The 18,877-nt window shown below is 30.4% G+C and overlaps 1 protein-coding gene across 1 annotated transcript; it reads right to left on the reverse strand.

The window, feature by feature from the left end:
• Positions 1-12,160: 12,160 nt before the first annotated feature.
• On the reverse strand, positions 12,161-18,568 carry LOC111917353 (putative disease resistance protein RGA3). The gene is made up of 2 exons (XM_023913043.3): positions 18,299-18,568; positions 12,161-15,480 (listed from the first exon to the last, which is right to left on the reverse strand). The coding sequence occupies exon 2, from the start codon at positions 15,472-15,474 to the stop codon at positions 12,226-12,228; it is 3,249 nt and encodes a 1,082-aa protein (XP_023768811.1). The 5' UTR covers positions 15,475-15,480; positions 18,299-18,568; the 3' UTR covers positions 12,161-12,225.
• Between the last annotated feature and the right edge of the window lie 309 nt (positions 18,569-18,877).

The raw sequence follows: 18,877 nt of genomic DNA on the forward strand, positions 1-18,877 counted from the left end.
AGGTTAATTAGATTAGTTTTCCAAGTATGTTGCTATTATAGAAAAGTCATAGATTTCTAGGTTGCATATGCCCATAATTGTTTATGTGAAATTCTGTTATGCAAATTATGTTTGATTTAATAGTATTGGAACATAGAAAACCGATCGGTGATATCAGATCCCAGGGTTTTGTTAATATGCACATTTATGAAAAATATAATAGAAACCTCATTTTGGAAAAATCCCTAGCCCTCTAGGGATTATTCGATTTTGCTTTCTCTCTTGCCTATTTCGAAATTAGCTAGGGCTTTATTCATTTCCTTATTTTGTATTTTACGTACGTAAAATTTGAACTAAAAATTAGGTAACTAATAAACCCTAATTTCAACTTTTAGGCATGGATTAAGATTAAATATTAATTAATTAAAAGTTAACTAAAAATAATGAATTAATTCTTAAAATATTTAATTTTTAATTAATTCAAAGTGTAATTAAAGATAACTATTAAATATTAGTTGGCTTAAAATATTAATTAATTAAAATTTAATTGAATTAATAAGATTCGAACCTTGTATTTTGAAAGGTTTTAGAATATACCCTACAAACACACACATACACACACACACACACACACACACATATATATATATATATATATATATATATATATATATATATATATATGTATATGTATATATATATATATATATATATATATATATATATGTGAGAGTTATAATATTATATTTAAAACTTAAACTCAGTCAAATCAACAGTAGCCTCATTTATGAAACCACACTATAAGATGAGGTATAAGTAAACGACCTATAAAATAGCTGTTAAATAGGTGTCATTTTCATTCATCGCTTCTTTGTGTGGTAGAGGGTCGCTAATCGAAAGGATTTGATTGGACACTAATCACACTAAAATTATAGTGTAAAAGTACTAGAACAGTCTATAAAATTTTACTCTAATTACTTTAGGAAAAATTTGAAATTGTATTCTAATCTATGAAAATGCACATTTTTTTTGTTTGTAAGTCATTAGTGGAGCATGTGTGGTTAACCGAAACAATAATTTGGGACTACAAAGTTGAAATGATGGTATAAACTTGAAACTTACGACTATTGATGGAGCGTGTGTAGTTAACTAGTAGGTCAATATGTCATTATAAATGATATTGAGGGTGTCGTGCGAGTTTGCATGGTTATTAACATCTTGTTTGTGATCCTCGGCATCCTAGTCACAAATCCAAGAGCATAATCTGAGATTAGCACAACATTGATTGTTTAATGAATCTCAAAAGATCTAGGTGTTTTGTTTTGATTGAAAATGTTGAAGTGCTTTAATTACCTAAAATAGATTCGTGGTGTGATTACTACATCCATCTTCATATTATGAATCATATTTATGGATCCTATCCTTTATTTAAAATTGGGTTAATAATTAAATATTGAATTGACATATTTAAACATTATGTCTTAGGTAAGATGGAAATTCTCTCCCACATCCTCACGCACTTTCAAAATTCAAGATTCTCTTTGTACTCTATCAAGAATAGCTCATTTTCTATGGAAACTTCCTCGATTTTGATATTGGGAAAATGTTCATGATGAGTATCCCCCTTAAATCAATAATGCATCAACTTTGAAGAAGTTGTTATTCCCATAATTATGTCCTCAATATTCCAAAATGATCTTTTGTGAACATAAGAACATATCGGATGAATTTGAAATTGAGTGAAATTTTCCACCAAAAGGCAAAGCAAGAATGATTTGAAAATAATCAAAAGTTCCTAATTGCATACGAATTGAAGAAGAGAGCTTTTTATGTAATCAATGAAAGCTACATAGACAAACTTGAGGATCTCAATGTAATCCTTGACAAGAGTCTTGATATAAATCTTGTGCTTGGATCTTTCATTAGTTCTTATGATAATTTCTACTTGATTTATCATATGAATGGTGTGGAGAATAAATTGATGGAATTCTTAAACCTTCTACAAAATGGGGAAATTGGAAGGGAATTACATTTCTTATCCAACTCTGGTTATCGCCTTTCTAAATATTGGTGGAAAAAAGAGGGAACGTTCGAATCCTAAAAGGCAAGGAACAGTTTTTGTCGAAACTTCTGAATATGAAGGAATGAAATTGGTGTGTCCTCTATTCCACACAACCATGATTCAAAAGAGGTGAGTTGCAATTGATGCAAAGACAAGGATCAAGGGAAACAAAGTTTCCCTATGTACTTGGAGATGGTAAAGTAAAATGTTTGACTCTATATCAAGTAACTGAGTAATCAAAATCCAAATACATCCAATTCATGGATCGTTGATGCATGATTTGGTGATCACATTTAGATGTCATTGTAGGATCTATAGGAAAAAAGAAAGCTAAGCATTGAGAGCTAAACTTAGTCATTGCAGTGGATGAATGTCGTATGTCTCAATGATTAAGGATTTCGAGCTTGTACTTAGTAATGAAGTTAGCATAAACTAGTTATTTGCTATTACTCTTCGGTGATGTTTGGAAACCAAAATTTCATTTTATGCATTGTATAAACATGAATATCAATTTTCATTTGATAATGGAAAGATGACAATTCTAGTTTATAAAGATGATTTTTTGTGTTTCAAATTTCTTCTTGTAATTGTCATTCATGGAATTGTAGTTTGTGTTTCTAATAATAGCATGGTTAACTTTAATATTGATTCCTCTAATATTTTAGATATGATCGTGCTTATGGCATAGTTGCCTTGGCCACAAAAGCAAGAGTCGGATCACCAGGATCCAATTGGACCGGACTTGGAACTCTTCAACTTTGGGTTGGATGATGTGTGTGAATCTTGTTTGTTGGAAAAAAAAATACTAAATCACCATTCATATGGATACGTGAATGAGGTGAAGGAATGTTGGATCTTGTAGACACTAATCGGTGTAGACCCATCAGATCCACCATAAGGGACGACAAATACTACTACGTCAGATTTTCTGCTAACCCCTATAGATGTGATTGTGTTTATATGATTAAGAATAAGTATGACACTGGGTATAGCTCAATAGTATCTGGACAAAATATTAAATCAATTGGGAAGGAATATAAAAGGGTTTCCAATCCGAAGGGAAAGGAAAATTCCTTAGTATCGAGTTCTACGATCATCGTAGATTGTGGAATGGCTTCCATAATTGGCTTCTCCAAGGACATGAGAATATAATGATGTTGCTAAAGGGATAATAGGATGGTATATGATTCCATCTATGATGATTCATGCTTCACTACCAATTACATTTTAGGAATATACACTCGAAATAGTAGAACATATTTTGAACTTCGTAACCAAATAGGTAGGTCTTGAAGACTCCTCATGAAATATCGATTAGGAAAGTTCCCTCACATTTAGATCTGGTGTTTTGAGGTCTTTCGTTGGACGAGAAACCAATGACCAACTTGAATCGAGATCTAAGAGGTGTTACATTGTTGGGTATTCACTTAAGACTTTTGATATTTTTTAAAGGCCAATAATGTGGTGTTTGTATCTAAAAAGGACTTTTCCCTATGAGAATAACATGTACATATCAAGAAGTCAGTAAGAGTCATATTGACCTTGAATGAATTCAAGATATGATGAACCTATAGTTGGAACTAACTCTCAACTTGAGGCTGAAATACCAACTGAGTCAGATAAAATTGACTTACCTCTTCGTAAATCCGGTAGACTTAGAGAAACTCCCAAGTTTTGTGAGTTTTATCTAACTATGGAAGGAAATACGTTCATTAGGGATAAAACATTGATCAGTTTTGATAAGCCTAATAACTACTAGGAAGCAATTGTGGGCTCTATGGCTACCATTAGAAGAGTCTAAGGATAGAAAAATTAAGTCCATGAAGGATAACCAAGTATGGGATTGGTTCATCTAAAGCCTAGTCTTATGATAGTAAGTTGCAATTAGATCTTCAATGTGAAGACTAAGATGGGTAGGAATGTACACACATTCAAAGCTAGTGTGGTGGAAAAGAGTTTCACTTAGGCTTAAGAAATTGATTATAAGGAAATATTTTTACTAGTAGTTGAGAAAATTTGTATTTGGTTATTGGTTACCATTGTTACCTTCTAAGATATGGTAAAATGGATGTTTAAATGACTTTCCTTAACAAGAAAGTTTCGAAGGATGTATGGCAGATCATGAAATGGATTGAACATACAAAGTATCCAAACAAGGTGTGTAAGCCTTTAAAGTCTTTTCTTATATTTGAACAAGAATCATGTGGCAAGAATGTGTTCTTCCATGAGAAGAGTCAAAGAGTATTATCTTATTAGAAGTCCAGATGACTCTTGAGTTCATGTTAGAGCTAATGGGAGTGTCGTTTTCTTCATCATACTGCATGTTGATGACAATGCAACTTATAAGAAACATTGTCCCTATGTTTCAAGGTGCAAAAGCTCAGGAATTGTTTCGCTATGATGGACATAGGTAAGTGATATTGATTCCTGGTCTCCGAATCTAAAAGTAAAGATCAAAATGCATAATAGGACTTAGTCAAAACACAATATGTTTGAAAAGGTTTTAACATAGAAAATTCGAAGTAATGAATTGTTCATATGCTTCATAGTAAGGAGTTTACTAAATATCAAAAGCCCTTTATACTACTCATGAAAATGATAGGATAAGTCGAGTCTCATATACTTCAGATATAGAATCGATAAAGCGTGACTACTACTTGTTCTGATGTCTCAGATGTTTTTAAGCATTGTGATATTGTATAAGAAGTTTGATTGACCGAATAGTTAGACAACTGTCAGAAAAATTCTGAGTTATTGAAAGATACCAAGGAGTGGTTGCTTGTAGATAGTAGAGAACATGATTAATAAATTTTAGAAATGAATCTGAGTCTTCGTCTAAATAGACATTTATTTTTGAGTTATAGTGCGATAACACGAAAGGTTTCATGTAGGAGATGGTTATAGACTCAACTATATGAGTCATATTACAATAATGCAAATGAAATTTCCAAGGAGCGTAACTGGATTGGAAAATTTTCATAGTTGATGCTAGAATTGTTTTGAGTAACAAATTGCCACTATAAATATTCTGTGAAAGTGTAGTCGTGTTGACTAATGACTCTTGAGATCATAGAAGGTCAATGCATAGAAGGAGGAAAATCCAGTACATCTAAGAAAGGGGTTGAAGATAGAGATCTAGTTGTGTCATAAATATCTTTTTGATCATTTCTTCACAATAGTGATGACCAGAGAAAAACATGATATGCATGCTAAGAGAATTGGCTTGAGAAATGTTTTCAAGCTTAGTTGCTAAGTCGATTACCCCGAAACATTTATATAGTCAATAAATTGGTAATTGTGTTGTGATTAGATAATAGGGAATTATTTATATTCAAAGAGTATGATGCCATAGAACTATTAGTTTATTATTATGTTTCATTTTATGTGTGGCTTCCTGAATATTAATTTATTCGAAATGCCACAGACGTTCATACTTCTTGGAGTAGGTATTGATTTAAGATAGTCATGGAATATTTGTAGATTGTTCATGGTGATTGGATATTGCCTAGGTATTGTTGCAAAATTCATGAGTACATAAAAAATAGGGATTTTAAGTATTGGTTAAATTGGCTCTTAGAGAATACTTCATGGATTCAATCACGGGTAATTCTAAGACGTTAATGTCTTATATTCTTCAAACGGAGATATATAAGTCATAGTTTACAAGTCTGTTGTACATTGGTTTGCATCAGCTCATCTGTAACTGCATGTCATAAAGTGTAATTCCATGTATGACATGATAAGTAAAAGGTATGATTATATAGTTAAAGTTTATTCATTTATTTTTCCTTAACATGAAAAACGATATCTTTGGTCCTCTCGATTATTTTTTTTTCCGACATTTGAAGTGTTTAGCCGAGTCCAGGCTAAATTAATGTGTTCAATTAGTAGTCTAAATTCAGTCGTCATAAATAGAAAAAAAAAAGAAACAAAATTTTGGACTATGAGATTAATTCTAATCCATGTCTCATCTCCATATGATATTAGGAAGAACGAAAAGATAACAGATCAGTGATCTTAGGGCAAGCGCTTAATATTATTAGAGTTCGGCAGTGCCTTTGGAAAGCACACTTTACTAGTTATTCAAAGTCTATAATTGCAATTGTAGTTGACGACTTATCCAAGTTGGAGACTGTTGGATTAAGGTGTCTAAGGTATTAACTAGATTGGTATAATCTTAGTGAATAAAAATAAAGTAATTTTTAGATTTCCCTAGTAACCAGAAATAGCTAGAATTTATATTAAGAGAGAGATAAAAGGATTTTTTTTTAATATATTATATGATTAATGTATTAATTAAAAATAGTTACTAATTAATTTTGAATTAATTAGAAATAGTTGTGATTGATTAATTATTAATCAGAATTAATCTGAAATTAATTCGGAATTAAGTGGAATTAATTAAAGGTGCAATGAGTGAATTGTAATTATTAAATGGTTGCACAAAAGAAGAAATTCTAGAACTCTCCATGAGCATGGACAGTTTTGGAGGAGTTTCTAGGGTTTTTAGAAGCCTCTTTGTAGCTAATAAGGAAATAATTTGAACTATGGATTAAATCTAATATTTAATTGTTCAAATATGGATTATCTATAAGTTATCTAAATTATAAGTAGAACCTCATGGCATGCAATTTTCGTTCGTATGCCTTCTAGAAAGATGAAATTTGATTTTCATCTTGTATCCTCTCCCTCTCTCTCTTTATCTGTCTCTCTCTCTCTCTTTCTTTCTCTCTCTCTCTCTCTCTCTCTCTCTCTCTCTCTATATATATATATATATATATATATATATATATATATATATATATATATATATATATATATATATATATATATATATATATATATTTCTTAAGTTCTAGTGTTCTAGGATTTTTGGTGTGAACCATTAAAGACATTCACACTATTAAATGTTAGCTTTCCATGGAAAATTTAAAGAACTCAGAAGTTAGTATATTTTTATATACAAAAAGGTATGTTTTAATCGTTTTATTTTTTATTACATAAGGTTAATTACGTTAGTTTTCAAAGTATGTTCTTATTATGAGAAAGTCTAAGTTGCATGTCCCATAATTGTTTATGTGCAATTTCGATGTGCAAATCATGTTTGATTAAATAGTATTATAACCTAGAAAATCGATCAGATTTGACAATGTATTATTAGAATTTCAATATAAATGTTTATATATTTAAAGCTAGACCTTGCACCGAATATTTGTTTATTATCAGTATTGGTAATTGTATTTTTACGTTATTAGAATAATGAAATATGTGAATTCTCTTAGGAATTTGTTTCGAGCATCGTTAATTGCTTTGTTGGCTTGTTATAATGTACCGAAATGATTATGTTGAATGTCACATTTTGCAATAAATTAAATTGCGGACAATACCAAACATATGTTTGTTGAGAACAACTTTAATGATGTTTTCTCTTAGTAGAATTTTCCAAGTGACTTTACTTGCACCAAATATACCTTAATGCGAACACATAATATTACATTGGTATAAATTACAATTATTTGTATTTCACCAAACATATGTTGCTGATGCCACCGAATATATGTTATAAATTAGTTTGACATTCCATTTTATTTTCACCGAATATGTTGGTATAATTGTTTAATTTGAAGGTAGCCTTAGTTGAGTTACATATTTGAAGTTTTTTTTTTTGTACACTACATATATGTTTGAGTAGAATGTTTGAAGTAGTTGTAATCGCACCAAAATATATCTAATTAACTATTACTATCATAATGACAATTAAGCATCCCATCATAAAACTATTACCAAAATATATGTCATAAATTAATATGCCGAATATAGTTGTATAGAGCATTGTTATTAATCTTTTTGTTTAGTAGAATGTTGCAAGTGGCTTTACTTGCACAAAATATATTCGTATGTAATATATATTATTATAAATTACCATTGATTTGTATCTCACTGAATATATGTTATAAATAAATTTGGCTGGCCACTTTAATTTCATCAAGTATATGTTGCTACCAAATAATATGTATTATTATAAATGTTCATATAATATTTTTTTGTTTAGGTCAAATGATTAAAAATTCATGGAAGGGGAATGATCAATCGCAAAGACATTACGAACAAAAACACTGTCACCTCACATATTGTTTACAACCTTTAGAAAAAACAAAAAAAAGAAAAAGAAAAGAAAAAGAAAATCAAAGTAGAATAACTTGTATTTAATGTTAAAAATAAGATTCTCTATAAAAAGAAAAAGTATTAACAATATATTTAAAGAACATTAAACCTTGATGTTCAATGTTTTCTAAATTTATGTATCATCTCCGTTTTCTTTTTAATTTTTTTTATCAACGTGTTCATGTAAGGTTGTTAAAGTGTTGTATATGTGACAATCCTTGCAAATCGATTGCGCAAGATAAAAATATGCGTTGATTTGTGGTAGGATGGGTCATAATCTTTTACCTCTCTCAGCAACTTCATTTTTCTTTAGAATCATCAATGTACTAACTGAATATTTTCAAAACAGATTGTTTTCGGTTCACATCTCTTTGAAGGTCTTCATACAATGACCATAGGATATATGTCTTTTTAGGGTTGTATTTTGACTTATGATATGACGAAAATATATTTGTTTCTTTAGGTCATAATGGATTATTTTATATATAAACAAGATAGTTGATATAATATATAATCATTACCTAAAAGGATTATAAGGTATATTTCTGGTTTCCAATACTTATCAACAATTAATTGTTGAAATGTTGTTGCCGAAATAGTATAATCACTCACTCCTTACCTAGGAAGGAAATGTGCAAGAAAATAAAACTTAAGGACCATTAAAATGAAAAGAAAATTATGGACTAAACGCACAAACAACCACAAACCACAAAGACCATTTATGTATTTTACTCTTAATATAATTTTGTGTGGTTTGTATGTTCGATTTAACTAATTTTTCTTAATAAGTAACCAATTATTGTTTTTTTTTTTGTTCTGTTGAACTATGAAACAGTTCTTTTCTTTTATTCTTTTATCTTTTTATGTGGAATTTAACATGGGGTTAAATTTTATGTTATATATTTATAATCAAGGTATTGGGCGTGTTTGGCACGGAGCTTTTAGAAGCGTTTGGAGCTTCTAGCTTTTAGCTTTTGACAAAACGCTCTAGTTTAAACAAAAAGCTTTGTTTGGCAGTACGAGCGTTTTGTTTTTAGTTTAAACAAAGTGCTCCAAATTTAAAAGCTACTTCATGTAGCGTTTAACAAAACTCTACTGAGCTTTTAAAATCAATTTCCATAATTATCCTTTAAAATATATTTATATATTTATTTATTTTTAATCAATTGTCTTTTTATGTAATTTTATATATTTTAAAGGCTTCCAGCTACTTTTGTCAAACACTCATATAACAAATAAAAGTTACAACTTCCCGCTATAAGCTACCCGCTACCCGCTAACAGCTATTTTTGTCAAACACGTCCAAATGCATAGTTACCCTACAATCAAAATTAAATTTGGTTGAACTGGTTTCTTATTTAAGAATTGGGTCATTTATTTTAATGTAAATCACGAACACATAGTTTGAAAGCATGTTTACAAAATGAATTAAATGAAATTATGCAATATACACTTTAAATTTCTATTTAAAACGAATACTATGAGAGTATGAGGATATAAGACTATGATTTTCAGCTATTAATTCCACTATATTGCGTTTCTTAAAATTATTTCATTCTGTAAGCATATATATCATGGTTGTTAAAATCGCGATCCTGATCGTAGGATCGTACGATCCTACGATCCTAGATATGAAAACCGATCTGGATCGTAAAATGATCGTATTTTGGGTAGACTCGCAGGTAGGATCGTAAGATCGTAGGTAGGATCGTACCTTACTTTGATTTTTTTTTTTTTTTGCAAATCAAATTTGTTTTACCACTTTATGTCTTTTAGCCTTTACCAATCTACCATTTATCATTTTTTTATTGTGACTTATGACTAATATTTTGAAGTTTTTATAACTTTTGAACGAAAAATTAAATGTTTGAAATATTTTTCATGATTAAATATTATAAATTAAAATTATATTTTATTTTGTATGATCTTAGGATCTCGATCCCGATTTTACGATCCCGATCTTGCAAATCCAAAAACGATCCTAAGTAGGATCCCGATCTTGACAACCTTGATATATATATCTATCCATTAATTTATATTTAATAAAAAGGTTTTAGTAAATACATTCTTCAACGGTTAACCTATTAACTTTTTTTCTCGATTTTACTAATTTTTCATTTATCTATATTAAACTTTTTATTAAGCTTCCTCAAATAATATATAATTTATTATTGTCGGATATTTTTTTTCGAAACAATAAAAAATATAAAACTATAAAAAATAATAAAATATCATATAAATGGAATATTTTATAATATTTGATACTTTTTAATTTTGATAATTTTAACTACTTTATAATATATATAGTTTTTTTAAGTATATTTGTTTTTATTATTTTTTAAATCAATTGATTAACTAATAAAAAATATATAATATCTAAGGTGGTGTTTGTTCTTTTTTTTTTTAAAACCACTTCAAACCACTTATTGTTGCGCCGCACAACACTTGGCTTTTCGTAGCTGTTTGTTTTCCTGAAGACTTCTGACTTAAAAACTGCTACGCGTGTGTTGCATGGCGCAGCACAAAACCAACTGCTTCAAACCTCTTCGCACCTTACTTTAACTTACTGCAGCAGTCTGTAGATGTTAAAAAACAAACAAACTTTTTATTAAATGTCGCAGCCTTTTGTTCCACCTCTTCGGCTACAGAGGATTGCAGAGGTGGTCCGCAGACTTAATACATTTTCGCTTCGAAGAAACAAACATCACCTAAGTATCGTTAGGGTATATAATATAATGTTAATTAATATACAGATCAAATATAATAAACATTTGAAAAAAAAAATTAAAATTTTAGTGGATAATAAATGCTTGGAGTGACTTTTAGGGAAAAAAATTGTCCAATAAAAAAAACTTTTTCAAATAAGAAAAGGTTTTTCAAAACACCTACCATGAGAGATGTTTTTAGTAAAAAATGAGTTTTATATATATATATATATATATATATATATATATATATATATATATATATATATATATATATTAAACCTTAAAGTGAATATACCTAACAACCTTATATAAGCTTAGGTACTTAACTCCATAATACTACATCGGTTTGTATCATATTTACATTGTAATTGCCTAAGTTTCTTAAACTTCAACCCCATAACTTGATTACTTCCAAAATCTTTGGACTTTCACCAATATCTTTCTTTTATATCACGTCTTTCTATCAAATACCACCTGATGGGCTTCATATCCTACCGCTACAAATGAAAGGATGTAAGAAATTTGGATGATTGCAATGAAAATTAATGCAAAATGACGTAGTTTGATGAAGTTAGGTATCTAAGCTTATATAAGGTTGTTAGGTATATTCACTTTACCCTATATATATACATATATATATATATATATATATATATATATATATATATATATATATATATATATATATATATATTCTTGAGTTAATATCATAAAAGAACTTATATTATATTTTTTTCCGAATTAAACCTTAAATTTATTTATTTTTTTCCTTTAAAAAGAACTTACATTTTTCTTGATTTTGAAAAATTAAAATGTTGACCTTTTTTTTAAATTAAGAATTTTTTCAAAAAAATTAAAAAATAAAAGTTTTTTCATGAAAAAAATAAAATTGAGTATTCTTCTGAAAAAATCCCTAATGTATTCTATGATACTAATTCTTCAAACCAAATTAAATTCCATTCATTAATATTTCATTCAATAAATTAAACATCACCCAATACCAAAAACTAAACTCCACTAAGGTTCTAGCTTAGTGAGTTAAGTAGTAACACTTAAAACTAACTTTTTTCAGCTGTCTGAATTGTTAACTATCAGAACCATCCAAAAAAACTTGAGTCATTGTTTGGGACTTCTGTAATGGTATTAATTTAGAACGTAGCACGTAATTCTCGTAAGTGTGACACATAATATAATATATACGTACTTACAAATATGTAACCACAATACCGACAAAGTAAAACACATGAACTCAAAATCATGTTCAATATTATTGCAAATTAGAACCTCTAAACAAGTAACAAACATCTCTAATTACACTCTGTTTCCATCTACCAAGACATGATCTGCTTCCCATGGCGCTCCCAGTTTAACTGTTGCTTTATCCAACTGGTGGCAATCATAAAATCTCATATTTCGAATGGAGGACATATTGGTTAACCAAGCAGGCAATTCTCGAATTCCAAAATTAAATATGAAAAACCGAGTGAGTGAAGTGAGGTGTTTTATTTCTTTTGGTATTGAAGCCCAATGATTCCAACCAAACAATTCCAATGAGTGAAGGTGGTTGCTCAACTTCTCAATGCCTTGGAGACTTGGGAAAGATAGGAGTTCATTCGAGAAGGGACCAAGTGACAACTTGCTTAAAAAGGAAAAACAATAAAATGTTTCGTGAGGTAAGTAAGTCAATTTATGGCAATAGACGATTCTCAAACTCTTCAAAGAATTTCCCTCATTGGGTAGATGGGGTAATCCTGAAAGACTGCGACAATTGTGAATTTCTAAAGATTCGAGAGATTTGAGGCCTTGTATACTATTAATGGACACAAGGTTATCACAATTGTGTATCTCTAAGGAAACAAGAGGATGGGGATCACATTCATCTAGAAGAATAATCTTTGGGCAAGTCATAATTTGCAACTTCTCAAGAACAGGCGATATCATTGTTGAGCTATTTGGTGTTCCGTCTATCCACTTTTCTAACATTTTCATCCAACCTACTTTAAGTGATCTCAATGATGGAGACAAAGGTGTCATTAATCTGGTAACATTATCGCCCTCATCTGAACGACTTCTTAAGCATGTTAAGTTGTCCATGCTCTGTAACACGAGATCTTGAAGAAGTGGTAGGTATTCAAGGATCGGAAGATATACACAACTTCTACATCCATATAACATAATCTCCACGAGATTTTTAAGCGGTGCCCATTTCCCTTCAATATTTATTGCCATCTTCATTACCCATGGTGGAAAATTATCACCAGAAAAGTTCGTAATTGTTAAGCTTTTCACATTTCCATGGGGTTGCAAGCCTTCCAATACATCCTGGTTGTTGTGTTTGACACCACGATCCAAACTCCAAATGAATTCAATCTTGTATAAATTTTTCTTTTCGGATAAATTTGCCATAAGAGCATCTTCTTTGCCGTTAATTTCTTCTAGATTTAAAAGTTGGATCTCTCCTCGAAGGTGTTTCAGACGACCTAGCTCTTCAATTTGATACCCCTTTAGTTGATACACATGAAAGAAAGGTAATGTTGTAAGTGAAGTCAATTGTCCCAGCGTGTGGATGGGTAAAAGTTTTGGAAACTCGAAGACTCTTAGGCTTATCAGATTTCCCATTTCTACTGGCAAGTGTAGGAGATAGCAACCATACAACTTTAGAGTTTGCAAATGGTAAAGTTTACCGATAGATTCTGGAAGAGCTTTGATTTGGGTATTCGATAAATCAAGATACCTAAGATACACCAATTCTCCAATTGAATCGTCTAGCTTCTCTAGTTTACATCCAGAAAATTTTAAGATTCGAAGGGACCTGAAACGTTGAAATGAAATGCTCTTCTCAACTTCACCCTCAAAGAACAATGTATGCAAAGTTCTAGTGGACATATAATCTTTTAACACCATGGAGACCTTGTTGGTGAATTCACGTTGCTTCTTCAGTTCATTATACACTGCTAGACGCTTCACCTGGGGAATATTTACAATATTATCGCTTGTCGAATGCATCAAACATGCACTTTCATGTTTTGAAAGTGATACTAAAAGATCATGAACCAGATCATGCATACTGAAATAAGTGAGTTCGTGGATACGATAAGTGAAGTAACTATACTGATCTGTAACATCTTGGAACAATGATCTACTAACCAAAACATGGAAAATATCATTTCCAACATCCTCGGCCTCCCTTTTTGCATTCTCATCTGCTCGAACCAACCCTAAAGCCATCCAAAGTTGGATAAGTTCGTTCTTGTTCACGACCCTATCCTTCTTAAGAACTGAACAATATGCAAAGCATTGTTTTACAACACAATTTGGTAGATCATCAAAGCTCATTTTCAAGATGTTTTGAACTATATGTCCTTCTTCTAGATCCCAAGCCTTGTTATCTTTGAGTGACAACCACTTCCCTTTATCATTATAATTTCGCAACATGCCTCCTGTTATGTTTACTAATAGCGGCAAACCACGACACTTGTTCACAATATCACGCCCTATCTCCTCCAATTCTGGCAACAATGATTTCTTTGCTATAAACACCCTTCCTTTAAAGATAGACCAACAATCATCATCAGAAAGACCTTGCAAAGCATGGAAATCCTCACTAAAAATCTTAGTTCCAATTTCAAGATTTTGTGTAGTGACAATAAAGCAACTTCCATTCAGTGAGTTTACATCTAGCATACAAGTCCTAAAATCATCCCAGTGTGCCCTATCTTTATCGCGAACGTCATCCAAGACTACCAAATACCTTTTTGATCCCATCTTCTTTCGAAGATTTGTGATTAAGTCCACCCTTGTTAGTGACTTACATTCATCTCCAGGAAGAGATTCACAAATTTTTGCGAGAAGTGTGTTGACATCAACCTTAACTGATACACACAACCAAACTCTAACATCAAAATGTCTCCAAATTTTTGGATTATGGTAGACCATCTTAGCCAGTGTTGTCTTCCCAATTCCATCCATTCCCACAATGGGAACAATCGTAATTTTTTCCTCTTTTCTTGCTTGGGTTAAAAGTTGTATGATATGTAGTTCGTCATTCTGCCTCCCAACAATTTTGAATTTTTGTAGATACCAATCAGTCTCTTCCTGGTAGACACCATAAGGAACAAGGTGAGGGTGTCTATTTTGTAGTCCTAGTTTGTTACCGTGTTCAATCATCTCACAAAATTTGTTGGTAATGTTTTCGATCTTGTGTCCAATTTCTCTACGAGTTGAAAACGTTTTCAAGCTTGGGAGAGATTTTAAGGCTATCATTCTAGTTTGATCCCGTGATATCACCTCGTGCCTCAGTATTTCGTAATGAAGATCATCCAACATATCATCAGCTTCACCAACCAAATGTTTTAGGAGTGTCAGCCATACCATCACACCATGGTTTTGACCTTTTTCATTCTCGATATCCCGTAACTTAGCACAAATAATTTTCAATGTGTGTTCAAGAGTATCCAACTTCTTCTTGAAACCCCAAGCAAGGGCGATTTCATTTGCAGCTATACACCCCACCTTTTTATGTATACCTTCAACAACAACATTAACTAAAGCGTCCACCATTGTTCACTGTTGAGAATGAAAGACAAGAGAGATGATGAGATGGTGGAAGGAGTCATGTATTTTGAAAATGATGTTGCTCTTTAATATCTTTAATGAATTTGACATGACACTATTGTGTTTAGTTATATTTTAATCAAATATAACCAGAACTTATACAAATAATAAGAACAATCATATACTAATAATAAGAACAATAGATATTGATCTTATTTGATAGGTTTTAACTTCTTTGTGATAATATATATATATATATATATATATATATATATATATATATATATATATATATATATATATATATATGTTTTATGTAAAATAATATATTTGTTAATGCTAATTATTTGATACTTTATGCTGACAGGGCCAAAAACAAGGATACATAAGTATAATTATAGCAAAGAGTGTAACATTTTATAGATTTTAACTTCTTCTTTTTGATAATATATATGTTTTTTTGTAAAATAATATATTTGTTAAATGTTAATTCTGAGATACTTTATGCAGAGCCAAAAAAAAAAGATATATGGGCATAATTAGAGCATAGCCATCCACACTCTATTTTCACTCGAAAAAAAAAAAAAAAAAAAAAGTGTAACATAGAGCTTAGAGTGGTTCATCTCCAACTCAATTTAAATTCTCTTTTACACTCTAAAAATAAAGTGTAAAAATCTAAAAATAAAGTGTAAAATAGAGTGTTATGTTTGAGATTGTATACTTTACACTTCATTTTTAGAGTGTCACCGTGTATTTCTCTATTTATAGAGTGTACAAATCTTTATTTACAAATTTATAGTGTTGATGTTGGTTTCTTTAAAAATAAAGTGTAAAAATAAAATCTAAAAATCTAGAAATCTAAAAGCAAATTCTTTATTTATAAATTCGGACGAAGAGGCGAGAGTCTATATCTATCTTATATCTATCTCTATCTTATATCTATCTGAAAAAGTCGGGAGGGAATTGGGTATGATCATTTAAACTAATAGAAACATAATAATTATATAAATGAAAAAAATATTTTAAGTCATTTTCATTAAACTCAATCAAACATAAATAAATTTAAACTGTAGGGCCAGCCGGAATGAAGTAGGAACAAAATAAGCAATATACCCCATGTAATTTATGTAATCTACTTTAAATAAAGAGTAAATTACACGAATGGTCCCTATAGTTTATGATAATTTGTGCGTTTGGTCCCTAACTTATTTTTTTAACTCGGAAGATCCCTACTATTTGTTTTTGTTACGCGCTTGGTCCCTATCTTACTTAAAAAGACTATTATGCCCTTGATTTTTTTAATTTATTTAAATAAACACACCCCTAATCTCACCCCCTCACCTTACCTCACCTATCCTATCATTTTTCCCTCTTTAAATAATAGTCTTTTTAGATAAGACATGGACCAAACGCCTAACAAAAATAAACAGTAGGGACCAAATGCGTAACAAAAACAAACCATAAGGACCTTCCGAGTTAAAAAAATAAGTTAGGGACCAAACACACAAATTACCCCAAACCATAGGGACCATTCGTGTAATTTACTCTTAAATAAAATTGAAAACAAAATATTGTTTTTGTCGATCTAATAATTCAAATACTATCAAAGCCAAATTATAATTATTTATATATTATAAAGTCAAACTTATTAGATATATACTAAAGGGGCAGCTAATAAGATTTATAAAATATTTCAGGTAATAAATTGTATATAATATTGCATATCAAACCATTAGTATATCAATTGACCATGGATATCCAATATATAATACCATCCAAGGAAAAGTTCAAATCTCAATGTGTTTCAAGATCCATCTAATAAGATCTATAAAAATATCTTGTATCAAACCTTTGGTTTAGTACTCCACCCATATATTCGATACTTAAGAAACAACAATCAAATTACAATATTGGATAAATTTTATACTGATTGTAAATACAAACATAGAAAGGTAAAAGTAAATTTTAAAGAACATTATATATTCAAAGTCGGTATATATAGAAAACAATCAAATGAATTTAGTAATACTCAAACAAAAAAATGTTTTTTAAGATTGATAAGCACTATATGGGGGGGGGGGGGGGGGGGGGAGCTGTTTTTATGTGCATTATTCTAGTGACGGATTAGTGAAAAATTAATATCGTATTAGTTACAAATCAAGGACGGATTAATGATATCTTTTGTTTTGATTGATTTAGTAAAAATTATCGATTTATGGTAGTTTTTGTTACATAAAAAAAGTTATATTTATGGCCCATTTCTAGCTTTCGGCTTTCGCACTTGCCCTCGGAAGTCAATGGACCCGTCAATTAGTTATAGCCTAAAAAGTAAAGTCATGCACACAACATATAGATTCAGCTGAAGTGGTACAAAGCTACCAAATTACTCATTTCATTTTTTTTTTCTATAAGATAGAAAAGATACAAAAGTAAAAGAATTAAAATGAAAACACAATTGTTATCTGGAACAATTTAATACAAAAATTTATCATACTAAAACATAAGGTTCAAAATCAAAGTAATCTTATTAAACATCCATTAGTAAAACACATAAATCAATTCGTTGTCTCCATATAATTTATTCCAAGTCTATGATGAAGAGTTAACAAGAGAAAGGATAAACAATCAAAAAGTCTATAGTTATTCTTAAGCAGTTTTTTATAGAAGGGCAAGTGTTAGTGGATCTAATCAATTGAATTTTGCTCGAGAGTCATACACCACCAGAGCAATTTAGATTACAAAAACAATTGATTGTATACATGCGAGGAAAATAACATGAAGGATATAAGCAATATACATCTAAATCAAAACAATTAGTAAAAGAAAATACCTCTTTGTCTCCTTTTCCCTTTCAGTTTTCTTTGTAAAGAAAAGGACTCAAGATATGAAGGATAAAACTGTGAGTTGTGAAGAAAAAAGAGTACAACTCATAGGGTATATATAAGAGTATCTTACATTGGGAAACAAGCGTGATTCTATGCTTAAGACGCGCAAATCTAAGTATTGTTTAGATTTATCTCTTTTTTTTCAACAACTTGAATCCTTTTTTTTAAGGGAATTGATACTTCCCCTCCCAATTTTGATACATCCACAGAAAACTTACGATTGTGCCTTTTGTTTATATTTGTACTGTAATTATGGTCAATATTAATATAACCCTTTTTTTATTTAATATTTTGTAATTAATAAATCAAATTTAACCCACCCTCTTATCCCTGTTGGTCTTCCCCCTCAACCCGTAACCTTCTCCCTCACCTTTCGTACACCCACGTCGGAGATCTTCAACCAGGGCCGGCTCAACCAATTTGAAGGCTCTAAGCGAACCAAAAAATTGGGGGCCTTTGACATTACTATATTTAATATTATAAATCATCCTCTTTTATCCGGGCTTGGGACCGACAATAATAAA

The sequence above is a fragment of the Lactuca sativa genome, chromosome 2 (assembly GCF_002870075.4).
Source record: "Lactuca sativa cultivar Salinas chromosome 2, Lsat_Salinas_v11, whole genome shotgun sequence".
Classification (NCBI taxonomy): domain Eukaryota; kingdom Viridiplantae; phylum Streptophyta; class Magnoliopsida; order Asterales; family Asteraceae; genus Lactuca; species Lactuca sativa.

Bases quoted from the DNA above. Each gene is read 5' to 3' on its own strand.
- LOC111917353 (XM_023913043.3), bottom strand. From the start codon at position 15,474: ATGGTGGACGCTTTAGTTAATGTTGTTGTTGAAGGTATACATAAAAAG.